Source organism: Dermochelys coriacea, chromosome 2 (assembly GCF_009764565.3).
Source record: "Dermochelys coriacea isolate rDerCor1 chromosome 2, rDerCor1.pri.v4, whole genome shotgun sequence".
Taxonomy (NCBI): domain Eukaryota; kingdom Metazoa; phylum Chordata; order Testudines; family Dermochelyidae; genus Dermochelys; species Dermochelys coriacea.
The window spans coordinates 138,480,779-138,504,256 of NC_050069.1; the positions used below are offsets into that span (position 1 = coordinate 138,480,779).

General features: G+C 39.0%; 1 protein-coding gene across 1 annotated transcript in view; it reads right to left on the bottom strand.

Annotated features, from left to right (window-relative positions):
- The window catches only part of TRIO (trio Rho guanine nucleotide exchange factor), a 404,237-nt gene that overhangs the window by 43,219 nt on the left and 337,540 nt on the right, over positions 1–23,478 (bottom strand). Inside the window, 3 exon segments of the mRNA XM_038392902.2 lie at positions 1,963–2,058; positions 5,282–5,452; positions 7,377–7,669. Of these exon segments, the coding sequence (XP_038248830.1) occupies positions 1,963–2,058; positions 5,282–5,452; positions 7,377–7,669 (560 nt within the window).

Consider the following 23,478-nt stretch of genomic DNA (forward strand, 5'->3'; position numbering starts at 1 on the left):
AATTCTCACTACATTAAAAAATTGTCCAACCTGGAAGACTGATGACCTACCAACTTGTGGAAATTATCACATCACCCGAGATAATAGAATGTAAACTAAGAGGGAAGGAATTTTGAGAGCGACTGTTTATAGCAGTTTTTGATTGCTTTAATCAATAGCTACATTTTGGAAAAAGAAAGAAGTGGTTAAATACAGAACAAAATCCTTCCCCTTCAATTAAAATATAAGAGCTAGAAATACATATTGAGACCCCTACAATCCCCCTTCACCACACACGGTAAGAAAAACCCCTCCTGTCAACCTTTAAGGTCTTCTATATGTTTCAAAGCAGACAAAAAGAAACTGCACAAGACCAATTTTTTAAAAAATTTGCAGGTTACCTTTAATCCTTTGGTTTCACAAAACAGTCTTTTCTCCACACCTGCACTACATACAATAGTAACTGTCATTTATACTCTTCAAAATGAACTCTCAAAACCAGGGGCAAAATTCTGTGTTGAAAGAGGGTGCAGTTCCATTGCCCTTGGAAGCCAGACAGCAAGCAGAATTTTATATGATTTTGGAAAAGAAGGGGTGTTGAAGAGATTGTGTGAAGGACTGCTCTAGAAAGAATTTATTAAGCCAGTTTAACTCCAGCCCAGAGGGTCAGGTCTTGCTGCAGCTATTGATCATGTTTTCCCCCAACATTATAGTAAGATGCAGCTGAGCCACACCCTCCTGAGTCAGATGCCCTATTCAAGACTTTGAAATCAATAAAAACCCAGTAGGATTTGACCTCATACACAGACGGCCCAAAAACCAGGAAAAACTGATCTGTGTTGGTGAATAATCTGATGGGAGAATGATATCACCACTTGAGACTACATAGAGCAATCATTAAAACAGTTAGTGGTGCCGAGCAAGCGTTGCTCATCACAGACAGTTTTATTTATTAAAACCTGATTTAGTTTTCCAAAGAGTCACGTTTAAAAATACATCCTCTACCTTTCCTGGGGAGGAGGGATAGCTCAGTTGTTTGAGCGTTGGCCTGATAAACCCAGAGTTGTGAGCTCAATCCTTGAGGGGGCCATTTGGGATCTGGGGCAAAAATTGGGGATTAGTCTTGCTTTGAGCAGGGGGTTGGACTAGATGACCTTCTGAGGTCCCTTCCAACCCTGGTATTCTATGATTCTAAGTAAAAACTAAACCTCAAAGATATTATGAATCCATACACAAGCTAACAAAGAATTACTACATATAATGAAGTCAGGACTGTCCTCAGCAAGAGGAAAATATATAAAGGAAATGTAATGTGCCCGGTTCTGCATCTTAAAGGTATTCAAATAAAGAAGAGTTTGGAAATAGTCTGTGTGTCACCTGAAAATAAGAGATGAAAGTACTCTGCTGTGAACCAAGCTCTACATTACTTTAACACTGACCTCTGAGTATGCTTTAACAAAGTATTAAATACTTTCTCTTCAAATAGCAATAAAACTCTCATATTTTTGATGTATTTTACTTGAGCAAACAAACTAGTGTGAGGTAATGAAAGAGCGTCTTAAATAGAAGCTTTACAGTTAACTCTCTGCTTGGTTTGTTTCATTCACTGGTCCCTGGACAAGACTTATACTGTGAAATCCTTGGGGCAGGGACTCTAAAATGTAAGTATATATACAGGGTTATTGCACAGTGGAACTTTGATCCTTGATTGTGCTGCTAGATGCTACTGCAATACAAATAAATTTAAGTATATTTCAAATTGACTAGTAATCTTTTCTCTCTGAATATATGTATATTCCATATATGCTCGTATATTCATGAATACATGCCACTTTACATACACAAAATTTTGAGACTGCTTTTGAAAATGGATGATGCTAAATGCTGGAATTCATAGGGAAGTGTGTTGGAACTTTTCATACAGCAGGGCAGTTTGGAGTTGCCTTAGCTTCTGAATCATGTTTATCTTCCAATCAGTCTCACCATTTTACTTTTGACGAGTTCCTCAATTGCGCTGACTAGTTCTGCTGCACTGGGTGTCTCAGAGCTGGTAGGGCGTACCAATAATCGAGAAGATGTCTGTGCAATGACAAAAAAGGAAAAATAACATGTTTACTTTAGTTTGTCACAGGCTGTCAAGATTCCTCTTTCAAGTATCTTTTCAGGTCAAGCTACCCAGCAAAGATTTCCCTTTAATTTAAGAATACAATGTTTCCTTATAATTTATGCAACTGGAATCTAAAATTTTTAAATAAACCTTGATACACATTGAGAACTGTCCATGCACAGTTTTAATCCATTTCAATTAGTAGGATGTAACTTCATAATTCTCTTTAGCACATTATAGATCTGGGAAATATCCTTGGGAAACTTTCAACTACTATAAAGTCTATCAGGACAGCCATACAAATTGCAGGGATTGACCTGATTGATAGTGAACAATTTAAGAATTTTTTCAACTCAGTATATAATTAAGAAGCAACTGTAAAAATAAATTACAACACACAAACCTTGAAACAGGATTAAAAAAATAAACTAAGAACATTTACATTTCTAAAAGGAGCTGGGGTATATTTCCCAGATTGAATAGGGAAAAATCAAGCTCACCATTCTGTGTGTCATCCATTTTTCCCAAAGGTAAGTGCAGAGTATAGAAGATCTCTGGCCTCACAAGCTATAAGATGCCAGTTTATAGCTACAACTGAGGGTAAAAGGTATTCACAGTAAAGGATTCTGGGAGAGGGCCATTAAATTCAGCTTCCGTAATTAGCAAACACACAGCTGGTTTGCAGATTACATGTATCATTAAATAACTGGAAAGAGGAACAGGGTACAATATGAACCTTACTTCATATTAAGGAAAGGGCAGATATACATCATGCAACACAGGTGAAACTGTTCTGCAAATGTTTCAAACATGTTGGACAAACAAAGAAATTACATTCATAATGATTTTAAACAGAATGCTCTTGACTGTGGTTTTCAACCCCATTATTGAAAACAAGGACTGCAAAGACATGGGTGTGCTTTTGTTTGCCTCACTGAGAAAGGAACATGGGGTAGGGTAAACAAGGGAATCACAAACAACTTTAAATGGAAAGGTAAGGGAATTGAGCCAAAGCAGAGACAGAACACAAATCAACGTAATGCTACAGTCAAAATTTACAAAAAGAGAAAAACAAAAAACAAAAATAATTAGTTTTACAATATAACAACTGTATTGGAACATCAATATTGTTTATCCAAAAATAAATGCAAAAAACTCATAAGCTGCTATTCAATGCAATAAATGAATTGTGCAATGATTCTCCAAACAGAAGCGTGTGTACTGTACAAGAAATGCTAATGAAAAAAAATGAGTCTGTTATTTAGTGATATTAGAGAAATCAATATGGCCTCATACCTGGTGCTTGCATATACCTCCAAAACCGAGCAAGCCCACATGCAATGGGATTTGAGGCAGATGTTGCAGATGTCACAATCCCAACTCCCAAATGCTGCTAAAAACAACTTTACAAAACCTATGTCCTAAACATGCATCCAAGACAAAGTTTAAATCCGGATGTGGATCAGAATCCAAACTACCATGAAGTTGGCACTGTTTGGGTACAAGGTTCGGTCTATTAGAGACGGACAGAAACACTATAGGAGCATGTTTCTGTCCTCTAAGGGATTCATATTAAAACAAAGTAAATCCTTCTCCAAAGTCCTGCTTACACCAGTGTTGAAAATGCATGAGGCAGATCATCGTTCAAACATATTTTTTTGCAAGCAGGATGATAATCTGGCAAGTGAAGGCAAAACTTATCTTTTGGTGCGTTACACAACACTGTGCTAAAGATCCAATCTACACTGAAAATGCAAAGTGAATGGAGACCAAATTATAACATGGCTTCCTCTGATGTAATTGCATTTGTAATACAGATGGACCTATGCAATAAGGGCAATGTTAGTATGTGTTATTCGTATCACAGTCACTGAATATACTGGTTAAGAGATCATGTTAGCAGCTTGCTAGCAAAAGTTTTTAAACATGATTCTCATCAACACTATTGTAACTCTAGCACACAAAGGGTCAGACAATTTTCTAACTAGCAGGAAAAAAAACCCAACAATTTTTTAAAGAATAAAAAGATTTGAAGAATATAATTCTTCTTTTTATTTCATCTCAGAAGTATTTCCCAGTATGTTCATCCATCATTTCGTATATTGCGACGGTTTCCAGTTTAGAAAAAAAGCAGGAAACTGGTGCATGCAGTGCACTGAAAAAACCCATTGCAATCCAGAAAATGTCTACTTAAATTATGATTGAAATGCCCAGGAGAAAACAACAAGAGTGAAGGACAGAAAGAAAATTTGTTGAAAAAGAATCTGGTCTACTAAGAAAGGCGAATAACCGCCAACAAAACTCACTAACAATGAGCTCATATCATATATTTCACCACTTAAGCATTTTAAATAGCACAATGGGGACAAAATGATATTAGAGGTGAGGTCCATGCTGCAGAAGTCAACAGAGTTTCCATTTTAAAATCCTCTATTTTCAGGCTTTGTGACTGCCCCATAAAAATTTGATTCATTTTGAAAATTGAAATAAAACATCTCAAAACCTGAGAATGTTGTGAGATTTTTTTTTAAAACCAACAAAATATGAAAACACGATTCATTTGGCAGATTGATGATCTCCATCCAAAACTTACCAGTTAGTGGTTTCAGATATAGTTTTGCACTCTCAATTTAAACTTGGCTTTGCTTGTTAAACTGAACAGTTTCAGGCAGCAACTCACTAACGTGGACCAACGCTTTACAGCACTTGAGGAAGCTATGGTGTGCTCACAATGGACATGCGACTTTATGTCGACATGAAAAACCATCTTCCTTTGCAAATGGAAAATATTTGTGACAACAACTCCAGGTTTGAGGATAAACAGAATTGTTTTGTGAATTACCTACAGGACAAAAAGACTTCAGTCAGAAAGTTAACTGCTCCCACAACAGCTCTTAACTAGTGGAAAGGGGGAAGACTAAGAATATATAAGCATGAAGTATTACAAAAATGTGAAGCCACTCAGAAGGGGGGTGTATGTGTGAAAACTCCTTTACACACAAAAAGATCAACTGCTTATCCCTACCTTTGCTATAAGGTCCTTTTTTAAACAATGATGTAAGGTTCCTGTACTCAATTGTACCCATATAACTACATATGTCCCAGATATTTTCTCCACAGCAAATCCCTTTAAGACACTCTAAAAGTTATCAGTCTATCTCAGCATGTGAGATTCTTCCCTATTTCCCTTTTTACCTTGTCATCCTGCGAGTCTGGCTGGAGTAGACTGTGTTGCTGAATTGCCATTGGAGGGGGGAGTGGTACAGCATCTGCTCCTTCTTCACCTTCTTCCTCTCCACAGCTCTGCATGCCAGATGAGGAGGATTTGGAGAGAGTGCCGCTGCTCAGCCCCTCATTCCGCCCTCTCTGCAATGAAGACCAAGACATTCATGAGATGCATAAAGCAGAGTAAGTGGAAGCTGTCTCACAGATGCCAGACTACCTCTGAAGGCTCATCTCCAGCAAGCCTAGGGATAGCTAAACAGATCAACATCTCAAAAGATAGACACAGTTGCCAAAAATATAACTACCTTAAAAGAGATGCAGTTTATGACTAGTTCAACAAGTAAGGCATCTGGGCTGACGCACTGAGTACAAGTGACTTGCAAGAACTTCAGCCTGAGTTTTACTATAGAAAAAGTTACAAACCGAGGCTTGGGAGTTGACTGCTGGGTTCCATCAGTGACTTTGATTCTGCTCAGTTTACCTCTGTAAAATGGGTGCAACATATGTAACTACAGACTTGGCATCTGTAGAGTACTCATCTCCTCAAACTGAAAGGTGCGACATGAGTACAATATAGTATTAAAATATGGGATATTTTAACAAAATCCTAAATTTCATCACTGGTTCGCCTTTAAACAGTGAACACAGACCACATACTTTGTTTTTAATGTTTTCTGGGTAGAAACCATCCAGTCAGCTACACAAGGAACAGGACCTCAATCCTTGATCTGTGACAAAAATAATTTACAGGATATTGCAATTGCCTTCACAGTAACGAGGAATGACTTGTACTGCCCTCTCTCCACCTCAGGGCATTGATACGACACTGGCACTCTTCCCCACACTCAGGAACGTAGGAGCGTGGCTACTTCTGAGAAAATTGTGACAATTGTCTTGGGAGAAGGGTCTCTTTCTACATTATGGCATCTGAGGGTGGAGAACAACATTTTCCCCAAACCCACAGCTCCTACACCATCCTGGTGCCATGCCTCTAGTCCATTCCCTTTCAACTTTTACTTGGATCACCGATGCTCCAAGTTGAAAATGAAATATGCCAGTAGCAAAAGAAAAATAAGACAAAAAGCCACTAAAATAAAAACATTGGGCCACTTAGTTAGAAATCAGACTTCATTATCTATAATCTATAGGAACACCATCAGAACTGATGGTCCGATTCAGGTCAAAGAAAAGGTGAACTAAAATACATTGCGAGTAGAACCCTTGGATGCTCTGTTATGCCACTAGATTCAATGTGAACTGTGCACACATAAGTGAAAGCATAATCAGGCCAAGTTTGTATCTTTATCAACTGGTTATGGGTCCTAATCTCATATGAGAACTATGAATGGCGGGGAAGAAAAAGGCTTTCCACAGACATCTGTGACATGAACTCCATGATACAACCTCCCCATTCCCTTTGCTTTAATGAAAGCTTGTGAGGGTATTACGTAACTGATTGGAACCACCTTTTGGTTCGAGAAGTCAGCTATTTCCCAGGACACTGCACTAATGAGACGCACATTATTTCTAAAGGCAGGAATGCAAGATTTGCTGGCTTTAAAGTGGTTAATAACCCTTCCCTATACATCCTCCTGGTCCTTTGGGAAGGGAGAAAAGGGAAGCATGAAATAGCCTATCATCAGAACATTGCTCAGATGTTACTCAGTATGTGCAGAAAGTCAGTTTTTTCTCATTGGGGGTGGGGTGGGAGATGAGGTTAAAAAGTAATTTCCCCCATCCTCTTTTCTGTTCTTCAACTAGAGTGCTCTCCCCACACAACTCTTAACAGCATAAACCCTTGTATTCCAATACAGGGCTTGTTCTTGAGCAGAGAATGACAGTCAAGGCATGCATGGGACTAATGGCTGCATAAAACTGAAACACACTCACAAGAGACCTGGATGAGGTGACTCTGTTTTACTTGACCAAATCGAATTTGTACAAGAAACAACAGATGCAAAATAAGCTGTTGTGCCATCCTGCAGTGCCCCCCAGCATCCAAAACCCAAGCACTTGAATCATGTCCAACATTTACAAGCGATAAGAATGTTGCCTGAACACTAACCTCTTCAATGGTTTCATCCTGTGGCGTAGCAGCACTGTCATCTGAGTCCTTCTGAGAGCCAGCATCAGCACTTTTGCGGACCTCTCTACTCTTCTTATGCTTATGGGCCAATTTCTTGACATGCCCATCTGCCTTGCCACTGCTAAGGCGCCTCACTGGACTGGTAAGCCATTTCCTCAGGGTGTTGCCAGGGCGTTTGGGGCCTGGGGAGCTCTGTGCACCAATCATATGGGGCTGAAGTGATGTTACGGAGGCAGGAGGACTGGCATCGTTACTGGAGACTGAAAGAGAGTCTGAGGAAAGAAGGTGAACAATATTTTAGAGGGAAAATATTGACAACTGAGCAATTTAAAATCAAGAGAAAGAACCTTAAGTAGATTTTAAGCACTGATGGTAAAATATGAAATATAAATGAAAAAATGTACCAAGAGTGTCTTCATTTATATTTGCATTACAGTAGGAGGCAACTCTAATTGTACCTTTCACGTGACAGATTTGCTAAGAGAGAAAGACTAGAAACGCAGCACAAACTAAATATTTACTTTGATAATGTGGCATTAGCCACAGTGGAACAAATTACTAGATTTACCAAGTCTAGTTTAATGCCTTTCACAATGGCTAATGCCACCTGATGACTATGAGGGAATCTTAAAAGCCCCATTACAAACCAGGGCCAGAGTTTTCTCAAATAAGCTGCGATTTTGGATGCTCAACTCGAGACATCTTAAAAGGGCCCATTTTTCAGGAAGTGATGAGCACAGGCTCTCTGAATGCAAGACCCTTTCAAAATGTCTTAATTTGAGGACCAAAATCATTATATCAATTAAGAATACCTTGGCCCTCAACATTATAAATGGCCACTCATAGGCTGGCAAACATTTATAAGGCACTGTCCTCCATAACAGTCATGTTCTTTGCCTTTTGCTGATCACCATTTACACATATACACTGACCAAAAATTGCTGTGTTCTAATTTTACATATTTTGTAAATGTGCACAAATTCAGGAAAGTATTAAAAAAAGGTAAAAGAAAGTTGTCTTAAAATGTGTTAATTTTTTTAACTCAGCTACAATACTTATATATACGTACGCACAAGCTTCCAGTGTGCACAATCACCACAAATGTTCTGTTTAGTTTTGTGACAAACTGATTTATTTATTTCGAGGATGAAGGTAGGTTTGGAGGAGAAAGGGAAGAAGACTTCAGATAAACTCCAGTTAAATATTTGTTTCTTTTGCTTTAATCTGACAGTTTTAAAAAGGAAACAGCATGAGTAGTTCTATTTAAAAGAAAATATGCTCTTGCTCAAACCTCAGGATGAGCAATGTTTGTTTCTTTGCTTGAGAATGCCTAAGGTTCTGCAATCAAACAAAGGATAATTCTCCCTCCGCCCAATCTAGTAATTATAGATACAGAAGATCAATAGTTTCCAGTGAGGTTCATGTCACTTGGACTGGACAGTACCTCTATGGTAAACACACACTGGCTTATGAATTGCTGGTACTGCTAGTCTGTGCTTTTTCCCTAGCCAAAGTATGTATTCATACAATTTTTGTTTTTAAATTTGAAGGTTTCTCTTACAAACATAATTATTAGTGTATTAACAAGACCCCATTAAACTGTTCTTTTTTTTTTTTTTGCTAGTTTTTTGGAGTTATCACTGCAGGTTTATGTGTAAAAGCCAAGTTTGTGAAATGACCTTTAACTGGATGGCTTTGGTGCTGGGAATTAAACACTCTCTCTGCATTCCTTCTCCAAGGCTGGTATTGATACTCAGATCCTTCCTACACAGCTTAGGTGCAAGGGGATTCTTTCACCAAAAATGGTGGGGAACAAATAAAGCAATTTAGAACAACATTCAACTTAGAACAATGGTAGGCACAGCCTGGGTAAGTACAAGAACAAATGGGTATAAACTGGCCACCAGGAAGTTTAGACTTGAAATCAGACGAAGGTTTTTAACTATCAGAGGAGTGAAGTTTTGGAATAGCCTTCCAAGGGAAGCAGTGGGGGCAAAAGATCTATCTGGTTTTAAGATTCTACTTGATAAGTTTATGGAGAAGATGGTATGATGGGATAATGGGATTTTGGTAAGTAATTGATCTTTAAATATTCAGGGTAAATAGGACTAATCCCCTGAGATGGGATATTAGATGGATGGGATCTGAGTTACCCAGGAAAGAATTTTCTGTAGTATCTGGCTGGTGAATCTTGCCCACATGCTCAGGGTTCAACTGATCGCCATATTTGGGGTCGGGAAGGAATTTTCCTCCAGGGCAGATTGGAGGAGCCCTGGAGGTTTTTCGCCTTCCTCTGTAGCATGGGGCATGGTTGACTTGAGGGAGGCTTCTCTGCTCCTTGAAGTCTTTAAACCATGATTTAAGGACTTCAATAGCTCAGACATAGGTGAGGTTTTTCGTAGGAGTGGGTGGGTGAGATTCTATGGCCTGCGCTGTGCAGGAGGTCGGACTAGATGATCAGAATGGTCCCTTCTGACCTTAGTATCTATGAATCTAAGTTTATCTTTCTTGTAGAGGAGCAGCTCTGCAAAATGGAACTCATCAGGCTGCTTAGCTATTGCAGAATACTAAGTGCAAACTATTCATTAAGAGCGATATCTGATGTGGACGAAGATTTAAAGGATCCAAGAAGAATGCAAAAATACTGCTTTAGGTTATTTGTAAGTGTGGCTTGAGCTTCCCCAGAGATCCCATCTCACGGACTAAAGACGCTGGGGGAGCGTGTGCTGCCTTTCTATTAATCTCTCCTTGGCATAAGCCTTATTTTCTAGCCTCCAGCCCATCTTAATATTTTACTGGATATTTGCTAATACATCCTTGGGCAAACAATCTTCTCTGTAGCAACAGACACGTAACAACTGGGATATTTTAACTTTGGGTATGCAATTCACTAGAACAATGTATGTTATTTGTTTGTGCACACGCATCCTCATATCACAAAGTACTCATTCGTAACTCTTACAGATGTTTACTCACATTTCCACTTATTAGAGGTTTAATGTAATTGTTTGTATTGGTTCATACTGATCTCACTCTCAATGAGGAAGCCTCAGTGTTGACTCCACAGAGCACATGTATGCCATTTCAAGGACTGAACACATGAGGTTGCTTCCCAATAACAATTCATTGTCTCACTCTAAAAGGATCCCAGTTGCTGCTGACCAGGGACCAGATTCTGCAGTCCTTATTCAAGCAAGCAGTCTCCCACTGAAGTTAAAAGGAATGGTATCTAATGATTATAGAATTAGGGCGCAACTACACAAACATTTCCTCAGCCTCTCAACTTTGCGCATGTGAGCAGTGTTACCTATCAGCTCTGTGTTCTTGGGGAATCAGGGTGCAGCACCCAGCCTGTCTGACTCACAAAAGACCCCCCCCCCCCGCCTCTGCTTGAGCCAAAACCGATCAGAAAAAAGACTTACAAAAAGCAATGAAAAGGCAGCGGGAGACACACGTAAACCCCTGGGACAAGGGTGACAGGATTAAGGAAACTCCCCTAGCCTCATTTGCATTGTAGTTGGGACAGGGAGGCATCTCAATTATCATACAGAATGGAGAACAGAGATTCCAAGGTAAGCACTGCATGGAACTCTGAAAAGCAGGGAAGCACTGCATGATGGGGGATCTCTGCTCCAGATGTTAATGAACCCACGCCTGCACACACCCAGCTCAGTAGTTATAAGACCAATTCTAGTCATAAATCCTTTACTGGTATTCAAAATAGTGACGTTCCCTACGTGCATTGTGAGCTCCCTCTGAGGAACACCGCACACAGCCAGGAATGAGCAGTTCCTATTGTCTAGCCTGAACAAAACAACTTTGGTATACTCCCTTGAGCCATCAGTTTACCCGTAAACAAATTTAGTGTTCTCCCTTGAACCATTGTTGTTTCCCTACAAAAACCCCTACCCATGCTTCAAGTAAGTGTTCTGATGCCTGGATTCAAAATCTGCATCAGTTCCACTGGGACTTCATCTTCTCCTGACTGATCATGCTAGGGGCTCTGCTTGACTCCAGACACTCAACTACCACCACCACTTGGGAACCCCGATCGATTCAAGTTTCATGGAGTGGTGAGAACGCAGCTTCTCTCTCTCTCTCTCTCTCTCTCTCGGTATAGCCGTCTGACCCTGACTTGTGTGATCAGGTATAGTTTTCTAAACCTGACTTTTATAATCAAATTTAAGTTAGATTTAATATTATAACTGTTTTCTTTGTTTGGCTCCCCTTGTATGATTATTACCTGGCAATAAATAACTTTCATGGTTAAGCTGGTTGCTTCTCTCTCTCCCTCCCACCCCCCATGGGTGTTTTTTGGCTTCCTCATTTGCTCTGCAACAACACTCTTCGTACCTAAGCTAAAGATCCATGAAGCACCCAAAAATCCTGAGGGGTTTACTCATCATGTGGGTTACTACCAAAACTGTAACGTGAAAGTGGGGATAGGGATGTGCTGAACCTGGGACATATAAGGGTGGCAGACTGAAAGTTTGACCCAGCCTGCTGAATCCAAGGGCCTATGAGGGTGACAGCTTCAAAATGCTGCTCTGCCCAGCCTACTGAGTCCAGGGACATATAAGGGGTCAGCTTGGGAGCACTGACTAACCTGATCCTCTCATATATAAATCTCTCCTCTGTTTTTTCCACCAAATGCATCCGATGAAGTGAGCTGTAGCTCACGAAAGCTTATGCTCTAATAAATGTGTTAGTCTCTAAGGTGCCACAAGTCCTCCTTTTCTTTTTGCGAATACAGACTAACACGGCTGCTACTCTGAAACCTGATCCTCTCAGACGCTCTCTCTTAATGTGTATGTGTTCATCTGATTCTGGGGCTGGAGGAACCCAGCCCAGGGGAACCTAGGTCCTGCAGGATAGCTCCACTGAGAGGGAACTTGCAGGAGGGAGAAGTAGAGCTCCATATGAGAACACAAGTGGCACAAGAAATACATTAATAGACTTACAGAAAAACCTGCCCCCCCCACTCCCCAGAAGAGTAACCCTAATAAATGAGCAAAAATGGGCAAATCTGGTAACAGCAGTCCCATTGCAGGATCAGGACCTTAGGCTCCAGAGCTGAGGTACAAATACAGGACCTTAATTTTAATTCACCTTCATGTTAAGCAGGAGTCTCAAAGTCCCGGCCTGCGGGCCATCAGCAGCCCGAGAACCTCCCTACTGCGGTCCGTGGAGGAGAGACACATGCAGCCACGCTGCCGGCTCTGTCTGCTGCAGGCGCCACCCCCCGCAGCTCCCATTGGCTGGGGGAGAGGGACAGGGAAACCATCACTAGTCGCCAGGCAGAGTCAGCCATGGAGGCAGCATCACTTTTTTCCCCACAATGAATATAAACAAGTCAAAATACCAAACACAACTAACTACCAAGCACACTTTGCTGCAATCCTGAAGGTTTCAACTGCTCAGTCACAGAGGCCAAACATCAACAAACTGACAGAACTGAAGCATTACCAGGTGCCTGGCAAACACTAAAAACTCTCTGGCAGATGAATAATTGTATAAAGTTGTAGGACTATTTTATTATTTCTAAGAAATTTGAAATAAAAAATACAATATAAACGTTTTCTTTTCTGAACACCATCTTCAGTGACGTTACTGGCCCGCTCAGAGGATTTGAGGACTGGCACTGGCCCTAAGGTAAATTGAGTTTGAGACCCCCACTGTTAAATAAGATAACAGGTTCTGCAATGCATGGTTAACAGAAACTCTGGTGAAACTGGTTACTTATTTTGATAGGTGTCACTGATTAGCAAAAATAACATAAAATCATCATCATCATGTTAAAGATTAGGAGTAAAATTATCAAAAAGCTCTCTAAGGCCCATTGACTTTCACTTTTGAAAAACGGCACTCACATGCTTTCAAAAATTCTATCCTGGTTTATCTACATCATACCCAGATAATTAAAGCAACATTCTCTCCACCATTTACAGTTCTTCATGGGAACCTTAAACTAAAACTGGTTTTATTTTTTCTTTATTGTGATTGCTGACCAATTTGTTTTACTAAGGTTGCTCAAGAATCCTTTATCAGTAATACAAACTCTAAGAAGAGATATAAGAATTCAAAATGAAACCAAGAACAACATTGACTTTTGCAAATAGAGACAGACTGATTAAGTTTTGGGTCTTTTAGCCCATAATAAAAAGAACAGGAGTACTTGTGGCACCTTAGAGACTAACACATCTATTTGAGCAAAAGCTTTCGTGAGCTACAGCTCACTTCATCGGATGCATGCAGTGGAAAATACAATGGGGAGATTTTATATACACAGAGAACATGAAACAATGGGTGTTACCATACACACTGTAACTAGAGTGATCAGGTAAGGTAAGCTATTACCAGCAGGAGAGGGAAAAAAAAAACTTTTGTAGTGATAATCAAGGTGGGCCATTTCCAGCAGTTGACAAGAACGTGTGAGGAACAGTAGGGGGGAAAAATAAACATGGGGAAATAGTTTTACTTTGTGTAATGACACATCCACTCCCAGTCTTTATTCAAACCTAATTTAATGGTGCCCAGTTTGCAAATTAATTCCAATTCAGCAATCTCTCGTTGGAGTCTGTTTCTGAAGTTTTTTTTATTGTAATATTGCAACTTTTACTCTGTAATTGAGTGACCAGAGAGATTGAAGTGTTCTCCGACTGGTTTTTGAATGTTATAATTCTTGACATCTGATTTGTGTCCATTTATTCTTTTATGTAGAGACTGTCCGGTTTGACCAATGTACATGGCAGAGGGGCATTGCTGGCACATGATGGCATATATCACATAGGTAGATGCACAGGGGAACAAGCCTCTGATAGCGTGGCTGATGTGATTAGGCCCTATGATGGTGTCCCCTGAATAGATATGTGGACAGAGTTGGCAACGGGCTTTGTTGCAAGGATAGGTTCCTGGGTTAGTGGTTTTGTTGTGTGGTTGCTGGTGAGTATTTGCTTCAGGGGGCTGTCTGTAAGCAAGGACTGACCTGTCTCCCAAGATCTGTGAGAGTGATGGGTCGTCCTTCAGAATAGGTTGTAGATCCTTGATGATGCTCTGGAGAGGTTTTAGTTTGAAAAAACTTCAAAAACAGACTCCAATGAGAGACTGCTGAATTGGAATTAACTGGACACCATTAAATTAGGCTTGAATAAAGACTAGGAGTGGATGTGTCATTACACAAAGAAAAACTATTTCCCCATGTTTATTCCCCCCCCCCCACTGTTCCACAGATGTTCTTGTCAACTGCTGGAAATGGCCCACCTTGATTATCACTACAAAAGGTTTTTTTTTTCCCCTCTCCTGCTGGTAATAGCTCACCTTAACTGATCACTCTCATTATAGTGTGTATGATAACACCCATTGTTTCATGTTCTCTGTATGTATAAATATCTTCTTACTATATGTTCCATTCTATGTGTCCAATGAAGTGGGCTGTAGTCCACGAAAGCTTATGCTCAAATAAATTTGTTAGTCTCTAAGGTGCCACAAGTACTCCTATTCTTTTTGCGGATACAGACTAACATGGCTGCTACTCTGAAACCTGTCTTAGCCCTTACTATGTCCCAAGAACAGAAAACCTTTCCAGCAAGTGTCCGTCCAGAGTCTTATAGCCTCTCCTTTAGAGAAACATTTGACACTAAATTCTAGCAAGGCACAAGTACAATATAAGTTAATGAAACTTAATTTACTATCTGTTCATATTCAGATACCACTGGAGCTTAGTAAACTTTTATTTTTTTTCTTTCCTGAATTACTAATGGATGTACTTTTTTGTTAGACAATTCATAAACATAAGAGAAAGTGAATTAAATTCCACCCCTCCCCTAACTTGAAGTAAAACCACATATGTTTCTCTGTTGATGAGGTCAGAGAGTTCACAGAAAGTCCATTAATTTACCTTTTTTTAAAAAAAACAACCAAAAAACCAAAAAAAAAAAAAACAGAGCTAGAGAAAAAAGGCAAGCAGCATGGATTCTGACCCTCTCAAACTAAAATACAAGATGACCTCTAGTGAACACACACATTCCTGAAGTTAAGGGGGAACTGGAATACTCCTTCTATTCCCTGCTTTTCCAACCCTGGAAACTTGGACATCTGTGATTAATAATTGATTTTTTTTAAAAAAATAATGAACCATGTCCAGCTAGTTGATGACTTGAAGTTTTCTGCTCCAGATTAACTATTTCCATATTGCATTGTAACGGTCTTAGTATTTAAAGGTCAGGGTACTACAGGGAACATACTTTCCTACTTTAGAAAGCAAACCGAGTCCAATTGTTGCATTGTCTGCACCATCTAACCATTTTTTAATCAAAACACCACCACCACACTGCTGCCAATGAACCCAGGGACCAGTCTGACTAGAAAGAAAGCTGTCTAGACAGTAAAACTTTCTTGTTATTTCTAATTAATTTATTAAAATGTAGTTTTGACAATTTCAAAAACACTATTAAACAACTGACCAACATGCACAAACCAGTGCCAGGTCAATGAGATACTGGAGAAGGAAGAGTTTGATCCTCTTTTCCAAAATAAGAATCAATGACAAAGGTCCATAACCACCAAAACTAAAAATCAGCTGCAAAGTACCATTTCACTGGGCAAGAGATATTGGGGAGGCATGAGAAAGGAGTACAGAAATATATTTTATTCACAGACGTGCATACACAGTGCAGCTCTTTAACCTCTGACCTACATTTGGTAAAAAAGGTGTCATGTGTACAACCATTCAAAAGTTTCCTAAATGGCATAAATTTGTTTCTTTCCTGCTGAGTTTTCCCTGAATACTTTCGTAAGCCAATATTCTAATATACATCAAAGAACATTTAAAATGTTTCATATTTAACAAGCATCTATAAAAAAGCAATTGACACTTGAAGGACCACACAATTGCCATTTTTATTATGCTCGCAAATGTGGAATTTCCCCTTCACTCATTGAGAGACAATGTCCCTTTCCATGAAAACACTGTAGTAGTTTCCATGGAACCATTTTTTAAGCCAGCCCACAACATATTGGAAACTATTATTCAATATACAAAAGAAATATATGCTAATCATCTGCAGTGGTATAAATACATTGACTATCCATCTCTAGTAAACTAGCTGTTCCTTTCAAATTGTGTACTATACTGAAATATGCTCCATGACATTTCTATGCATTATAGCTGCCTTATGTTGTAAACCAAAATATTTTCTAATGGGAACCCTACAGTTCATTGCATCACTTTTAGAACTATGTGTATTAATACTAGAGAATGGCATAGAGGATTTTGTGTCTTAATGCTAATTTGTAATGGCCTAGTAGTAATACTCATCAAAATTTAGAGCCATCATATATATACTTTTACCTTTTTTCTTAAGAGGTAGTAGCTATTACACATACTGTATGTATTGTAACCAGTCACGGCAAACTGTTCTGTACGACTGGAACACATTTTCACTTCTGATCTTTGGATAAAATGTACTTCCATTTTCTAAAACAGAGTATAAGCAAATGAAAGGTGGTGGATTGAGAACCGCAGAAAAAAATCTTGCTATCCACAGAAAAGATATTGCACTGGCTATGGCAATTAAAGCCCATCCTCCATCACCAACGCAACTCTTCTCTGAAAATAATACCTCCAGAAGTAACCTTGAGAGACTAGTTCAGCCCTCAAAAGTCATTCTACCCCTAATTTCTCTGCTAAAACTGACAATGAGATGTCAGTTAATACTAAATGTGGCTTTTGTAATGTGGACAGCTGTCCACTAGGAAATGAACTGAGACAATGTCTTTGAATAGTTACCGTCACCAAATGTATCACATCAATATTGATTACAGTTGGAATTTTGACTGTGAAGCTATTGTACAGCTCTTGTTGACAGAGAGGAGATATCTGGTAGGTCTTCAAACAACATGTCTAGGAATTATAACATCAACTATTTAACAAAGGCAGAGAAAGAAAAAGGAGGCTGTATAAGTTCTTTTCTTTCACCTCTTCAGAGGTCCTGTATGAAATTCTTTCAGATGATGTCCAATTATTCACAAGCGAACATACAATTTCAACCACTAAAATATGCACCAAATGTCTCCTCATGATAAACCTATGACTGAATTAGTCCAAACTTTTGAGTCTACTTTTACTAGGCACTTTAGAAAATAAACTGATATTTTTCTCCATGCTCCTCACTCTCATGAGCCCCCAATAATAATTTGGAAGGTGGGATAACAGTTTGCCAGAACATTTCATTATAGCCAACTGTGCACAAAAATGCTCTATGTTTGATAAAATAAACTAGTGGCACAGGTCTACAGGGTCTAATGTACTACTGTGTTCTTTCAGGATCTCTCAGGTTATTTGTTCTTTGGGTTCCACCCACCCCCTTTCTCTTTTCAATAGAGCAGTAGGAATTAAGGTCTTGCATTTAATCTTTTTAAAATAAAACCCGTATCTAATCTTGCACACACAGAGGCAGCTTTCAACAAGTCAGTGTCACCAATCAAGATTCAAACACCAACACATTTTAGATTCAAAGATGCCCTCCTTCCTTTCATGCCTGCTGGATAGTTTTACGTGCCAACGGAGACTTTTTTTAAAAAAAGCAGGAAGAAAGCATGATGTTGTCCCAGGCCACTTTCCCAGATGAACAGAAAAGGTTCTGTTTCTGCTCCCTGGAATTTAGACCACATGGCTATAGAAAACTAAATCTAAAATCCTGCATGCAACTGAGCATTAGGCAGTTTTACAGGAAGGGAGAGCGAGTTGGTAGGGCATTTTATTCAACTCTTGGCACTTAGTGGTCAAATTCTCTCCTATTTAAAGTCTGTTTTCTGGTAAACAGGAAAAAAATACATTTTTATAAAACATTAATGGAAAAATCTGTTTCTACTGATTAAATTTATATGCAGGATTTGTCAAACCACCACGTGCTTTTAATAATAAAAGTAGGGATTATCATCTTTTCCCTGTAGCGTAGCCCATATTTTTATTAGTAGTATCTTGGTCTTGCATTTGGAATCTTCTAGACCAGTGGTTCTCAAAGCCGGTCCGCCGCTTGTTCAGGGAAAGCCCCTGGTGTGCCAAGCCAGTTTGTTTACCTGCCGCGTCTGCAGGTTTGGCCAATCGCAGTTCCCACTGGCCTCGGTTTGCCGCTCCAGGCCAATGGGGGCTGCGGGAAGGGGGCCAGCACATCCCTTGGCCCGTGCCACTTCCCGCTGCCCTCTTTGGCTTGGAGTGGTGAACTGCGGCCAGTGGGAGCCGCGATCAGCCGAACCTGCGGACGAGGCAGGTAAACAAACTGGCCTGGCACACTAGGGGCTTTCCCTGAACAAGCGCCAGACTGGCTTTGAGAACCACTGTTCTACACTACCTCCCACCTCCCTCTCAAAAACACCCGGATCGCTGTCCCTCGAATAATGTTCTTCTGATGACTATCCATTTTCTATTCAAGGCTTTGGTGACTTTTAATTAAATTTAATGGCTTGAATCAAGGTGCAGCAAATGACACGTGACCTCTCAACTCTCTGTGGACCAAGAGAAAGTGCTCCAACCACCAGAGTTTGGGCATCTCTGCCTAAAAGGAATGTTCAGCTGTGTTTATACTATGAAAATAGACTAAAAACCGGTGTGTGTTCACAAGCTCAAATTAAATTCACCAATCCTGCAAACAAAATTTTATATCTTACAGTTAACGCTGGGTTCTTTCCTTTTTATGCATAATTTCCAGTCATTAAAGTTCTACTGGCCAACTGAGATCTCGAGTTAGATACATTCCACTCTATTCCAGTCTGTCTGTTCAGACACCTCATGTGTGTTCTACACGAAGATATTTTATATGTGCAAATCAGCTGTACATAATGGGCTTCCACAGGTATAAGTGGTGGAATTTAGTATCGAGTTTTGTTAGTGATGCACAAACAATAACAGAAACCAGTTGATGAGGAAAGAAAGAATCACTAGAGTAAACAGTTATTTTCCTATGTATACAGAGGGAGCAGATGTGAGTTTAAAAGGTGCCATTTTTACTTACCATTCATAGCAGAATGACCCTTTAAATGACAGTGGCTTTTTTTTTTTTTTTTTTAAACAAAGAGCTAACTTCCCTCTCCCCCACCCCCATCTTGTTTTGGGAGTACTCTATAGCCTCAAAGTTTACACAAACAAGACTTTTCACATCAAAACTTCTATGTACGTTTTGATGCAAGAAAGCTATCCAAATGCAATTTCCAATTTTGAAATTTCAAGAATATCAAGATCTGTACTTTAAAAATAAGACAAAATTAAAATATTCTCAACTCCTATTGAAGAGTATATTTTTGCAGATTTTCTTCATGAAATAGGACTCCTTTCATAAAACCGAAACTAATCATATTTCAAGATTTTTGAATTTCAGCGTGAACAGTTCCCAGACAATTTTCCAAAAGACACTGACGGGTTAATAGATTCTAAGACCAGAAGGGACCAGTGTGAACACCTAGTCTGATCTCCTGTATAAATCAAGACAGAGTGTCCCCAAAATATTCCTAGAACATATATTTTTGAAAAACATCCAATCTTGATTTAAAAATAGTAAAGACTCCACCACAACCTGTTGTAAATTGTTCCAATGATTAATTGCCCTCACTGCCAAAAATACACACCTTTATTTCCAGTCTGAATTTATCTACCTTCAACTTCCAACCACTGGAACCTGTTATACCTTTCTCTGCTAGCCTGAAGAGCTCATTATCAAATATTTGTTCTGCATGTAGATCCTGACAAGCTGTAATCAAGTTACCCTTTAACCTTCTCCTTGTTAACTTAAATTGAGCTCTTTGAATCTAACATTTCTCATCCTTTAATCATTCTTGTGGCTCTAATCTGAAGCCTCTCCAAATTATCAACATCCTTCTTGAATTTGTGGGCATCAGAACTGGACTCAGTGTTTCAGCAGCAGATGCACCAGTGCCAAATACAGAGGTAAAATAACTTCTCCACTCCTACCTGCGATTTCCTGTTTATACATCTACGGATCACATTTGCTCTTTTGGTCCCGGAGTCACTTTGGGATCTGATGGTCAGCTGATTATTCACTATGATATCCAAATCTTTTTCCGTGTCACTACTTCCAAGGATAGAGTCCCCTATCCTGTAACTATGGCCTACATTCTTTGTTCCTAGATGCATACGCTTATATTTAGCTGTATTAAAACACATATTGTTTGCTTGTTTCGCTTATCAAGAGAGCCAGATGATTCTGAATCAGTGAGCCGGTCCTCTTCATTATTTACCATTCTCCCAATGTGTGTCATCTGAAACTTCAACAGTGATGATTTTGTTTTCTTCCAGGTTATGGCTAAAAATGATAAATAGGCTAGGACCAAGAACCAATCCATGTGGGACACCACTGGAAACACTCCTGCTTGATGATGATTCCCAGTTTACAGTTACATTTTAAGACCTATCGATTAGCCAGTTTTTAATCCATGTGTGCCATGTTAATTTTATAGTGTTCTATTTTTTAATCAAAATGCCAAGCGGTACCAAGTCTAACACTTTAGTGAAGTCTAAGTATATTACACCAACACTACTACCTTTATCAACCAAACTTGTAACCTCATCAAAAAAAGATATCAAGTTAGTTAGAGAGGATGTGTATTCCATAAATACATGTTGATTAGCATTACATTACTCTTCTTTTGTTTTCTATTAATCAAATCTCATATCAGTTGCTCCATTACCTTGCCGGGATTGATGTCAAGATGACAAACCTCTAAGTAACCAGGTCATTCCGTTTACCTTTTTTAAAACATTGGCACAACACTAGCTTTCTTTGAGTCTTCAGAAACTTCACCAGTGCTCCGTGACTTATTGAAAATATACATTTATGGTCTAGAGAGTTCATCAGCCAGCAATTTTAAAACTCTTGGATGCAAGTTATCTGGACCTGCTGATTTAAAAATGTTTGACTTTAGTAGTTTCTGTTTAACATCCTCCAGAGATACTAGTGGAATAGAAAGAGTGTTGTGAGGATATGATGAAAATATATTATCTGTTTGTTCCCCAAATACAGAACAGAAAAAAAACACTTCTGTCTTTTCTAAATTATTATTGATAATTATACCATTTCCATCTAGTAATGGACCAATACCATTGCCAGGATTCTTTTTGTTACTAATATTTTTTTTTTAAAGCTCCTCCTTATCCTTAACTCTGCTGACCACAGATTTCTCCTTGTGTAAACCTGGCTTTCCTTATCACTCTTCTACAATTCCCAACTCCTGATTTATAGTCATTACTATCAACTTACCCTTTTTTCCATTTGTTGTATATATCGATAGATCGATACATTTTATTTTTATAGCTGCTTTCACTTCCTCCTCTAAACCAGGTTGGTTTTTTAATCAGTATGGCCTTCTTCCTCGATTTGTGGCTTTTTGGGCAACTAGTACGGTATTCTCAAATGAGTCCCAATTATCATATTTCTGATTAAATTCTTCCTCCCAGCTGATCTGGCTCAATTACTTTCAGCTTTATCAAACTGGCCTTTTTAAAGCACCAAGTATATATATTATTGGTCTGGACTTTATTCTGCTTGCACATTATAAATGTGATCACAGGGTAGGGAGGCAAAGTATGTGACCAGGTGTATTGAAAGATTTAAAAAACCTGCTTTCTGAGATGTGCTTTTTCTCCCCCAGGACCACGGAATGTTGAACACTTCATACAGTTCTCTGGACCATGAAAGTTAACATTTAATGTAGAAGTAATTTAATATATAACTCATGGGCCACATCTGACAACTGCTTAAAAATAGTCTGTGGTATAAATTGGTTGCTTCTCATTCATGTGTTTGGAATCTTAAATTTTAAGACAAGAGATCAACTGCATTTTTTAAAACCAACTACAAACTATTGATCTGGTTTATGAAGTTTGAAGCTGCCATACGTGGTACTCTGAGTCCTAACTTAATATTTTTTTCTTTAAACAAAGGAAGATAAAGACACTAAATCTTTTTGTGTGTTTCAGATATTTAGCACTCATTTATCCATTAAGCATATATAGAATATCTCCATTCATTTCAATGGGAGATGTGTGCAAATTCATGAGAGAAAAGACCTTTCAAACAGGACTCGGGCAAGTAAACAAATCCAATTTCACAAGCTAAGATCAGTTGGGTCTAATGAATATTTTTATGCAACTAATGAAACCCCAAAGTGCTGCAGGAAGTAGTGCTGATAATTCAAGTATCATGCTGACATTAAGCACGGTGTTAAGTTGGCACTGTACTGTTGGGAAAGGCCACCTTCTCAACTATGGCTATTGAAGAGCAGGTATATTTGGCCCCATCTCCTGGATAAGTACTTTTTTGCAATTTCATCTATATTCTAGCTATGTATATTTCCACTGTCATTGCAAATGGACAAGATACTCTTCACTGTGACCTAAACCGTTTTGCAGGGATGCTCTATGGTGTTAAACAACTGCTATGTACTAACCAAAGAGGCGGCTGCTTTCTTGGTAGGAAAGTGCACTTCCTGGAATGCAAATGGGAAATACTATTAATTTAAGGATTACATACAACAGTTATTCTACTCTTATCAAAGCAGCTGTGTGGTGCATTTATGTTCAACCATTATTGGACACCAAGATTTCTTATCTGCCCTCTCAGAGCTGTTTCTGCTGACAAGTAATTATTTTCCTCTGAAAACAATTGTGCAGCACTACAAATATAACCACAAGGCAATTTAATAGCTTGTCTTGATATATGCAGCATGACTGTCCAGAACAAGAAATGATAACAAGAACATCAACATCAATACAGAAAAACATGGAAATGTTAAGCAGCAAGCAGGGAAAGTTACATTCAGCAACGACTGGCCTAAAAGCAAGCAATGACAGATTAGCAGAGAAAGACAAGGAAAGAAACAAGAGATTGCACAGACCTTGTAGGAATCACTGAATTCAAACACTAGCAAAAACACTGCAAGCACTATGCATGCCATGCCTATGAAAGTGTGCAGAATCTCAACAAGTCAAAGGTGGCTGATTAGAAGAACCTGTCCAAGGTTGCTTTCAATATAGAATTTCAGATTCCAAAACATCTAAACTAATCTAGCC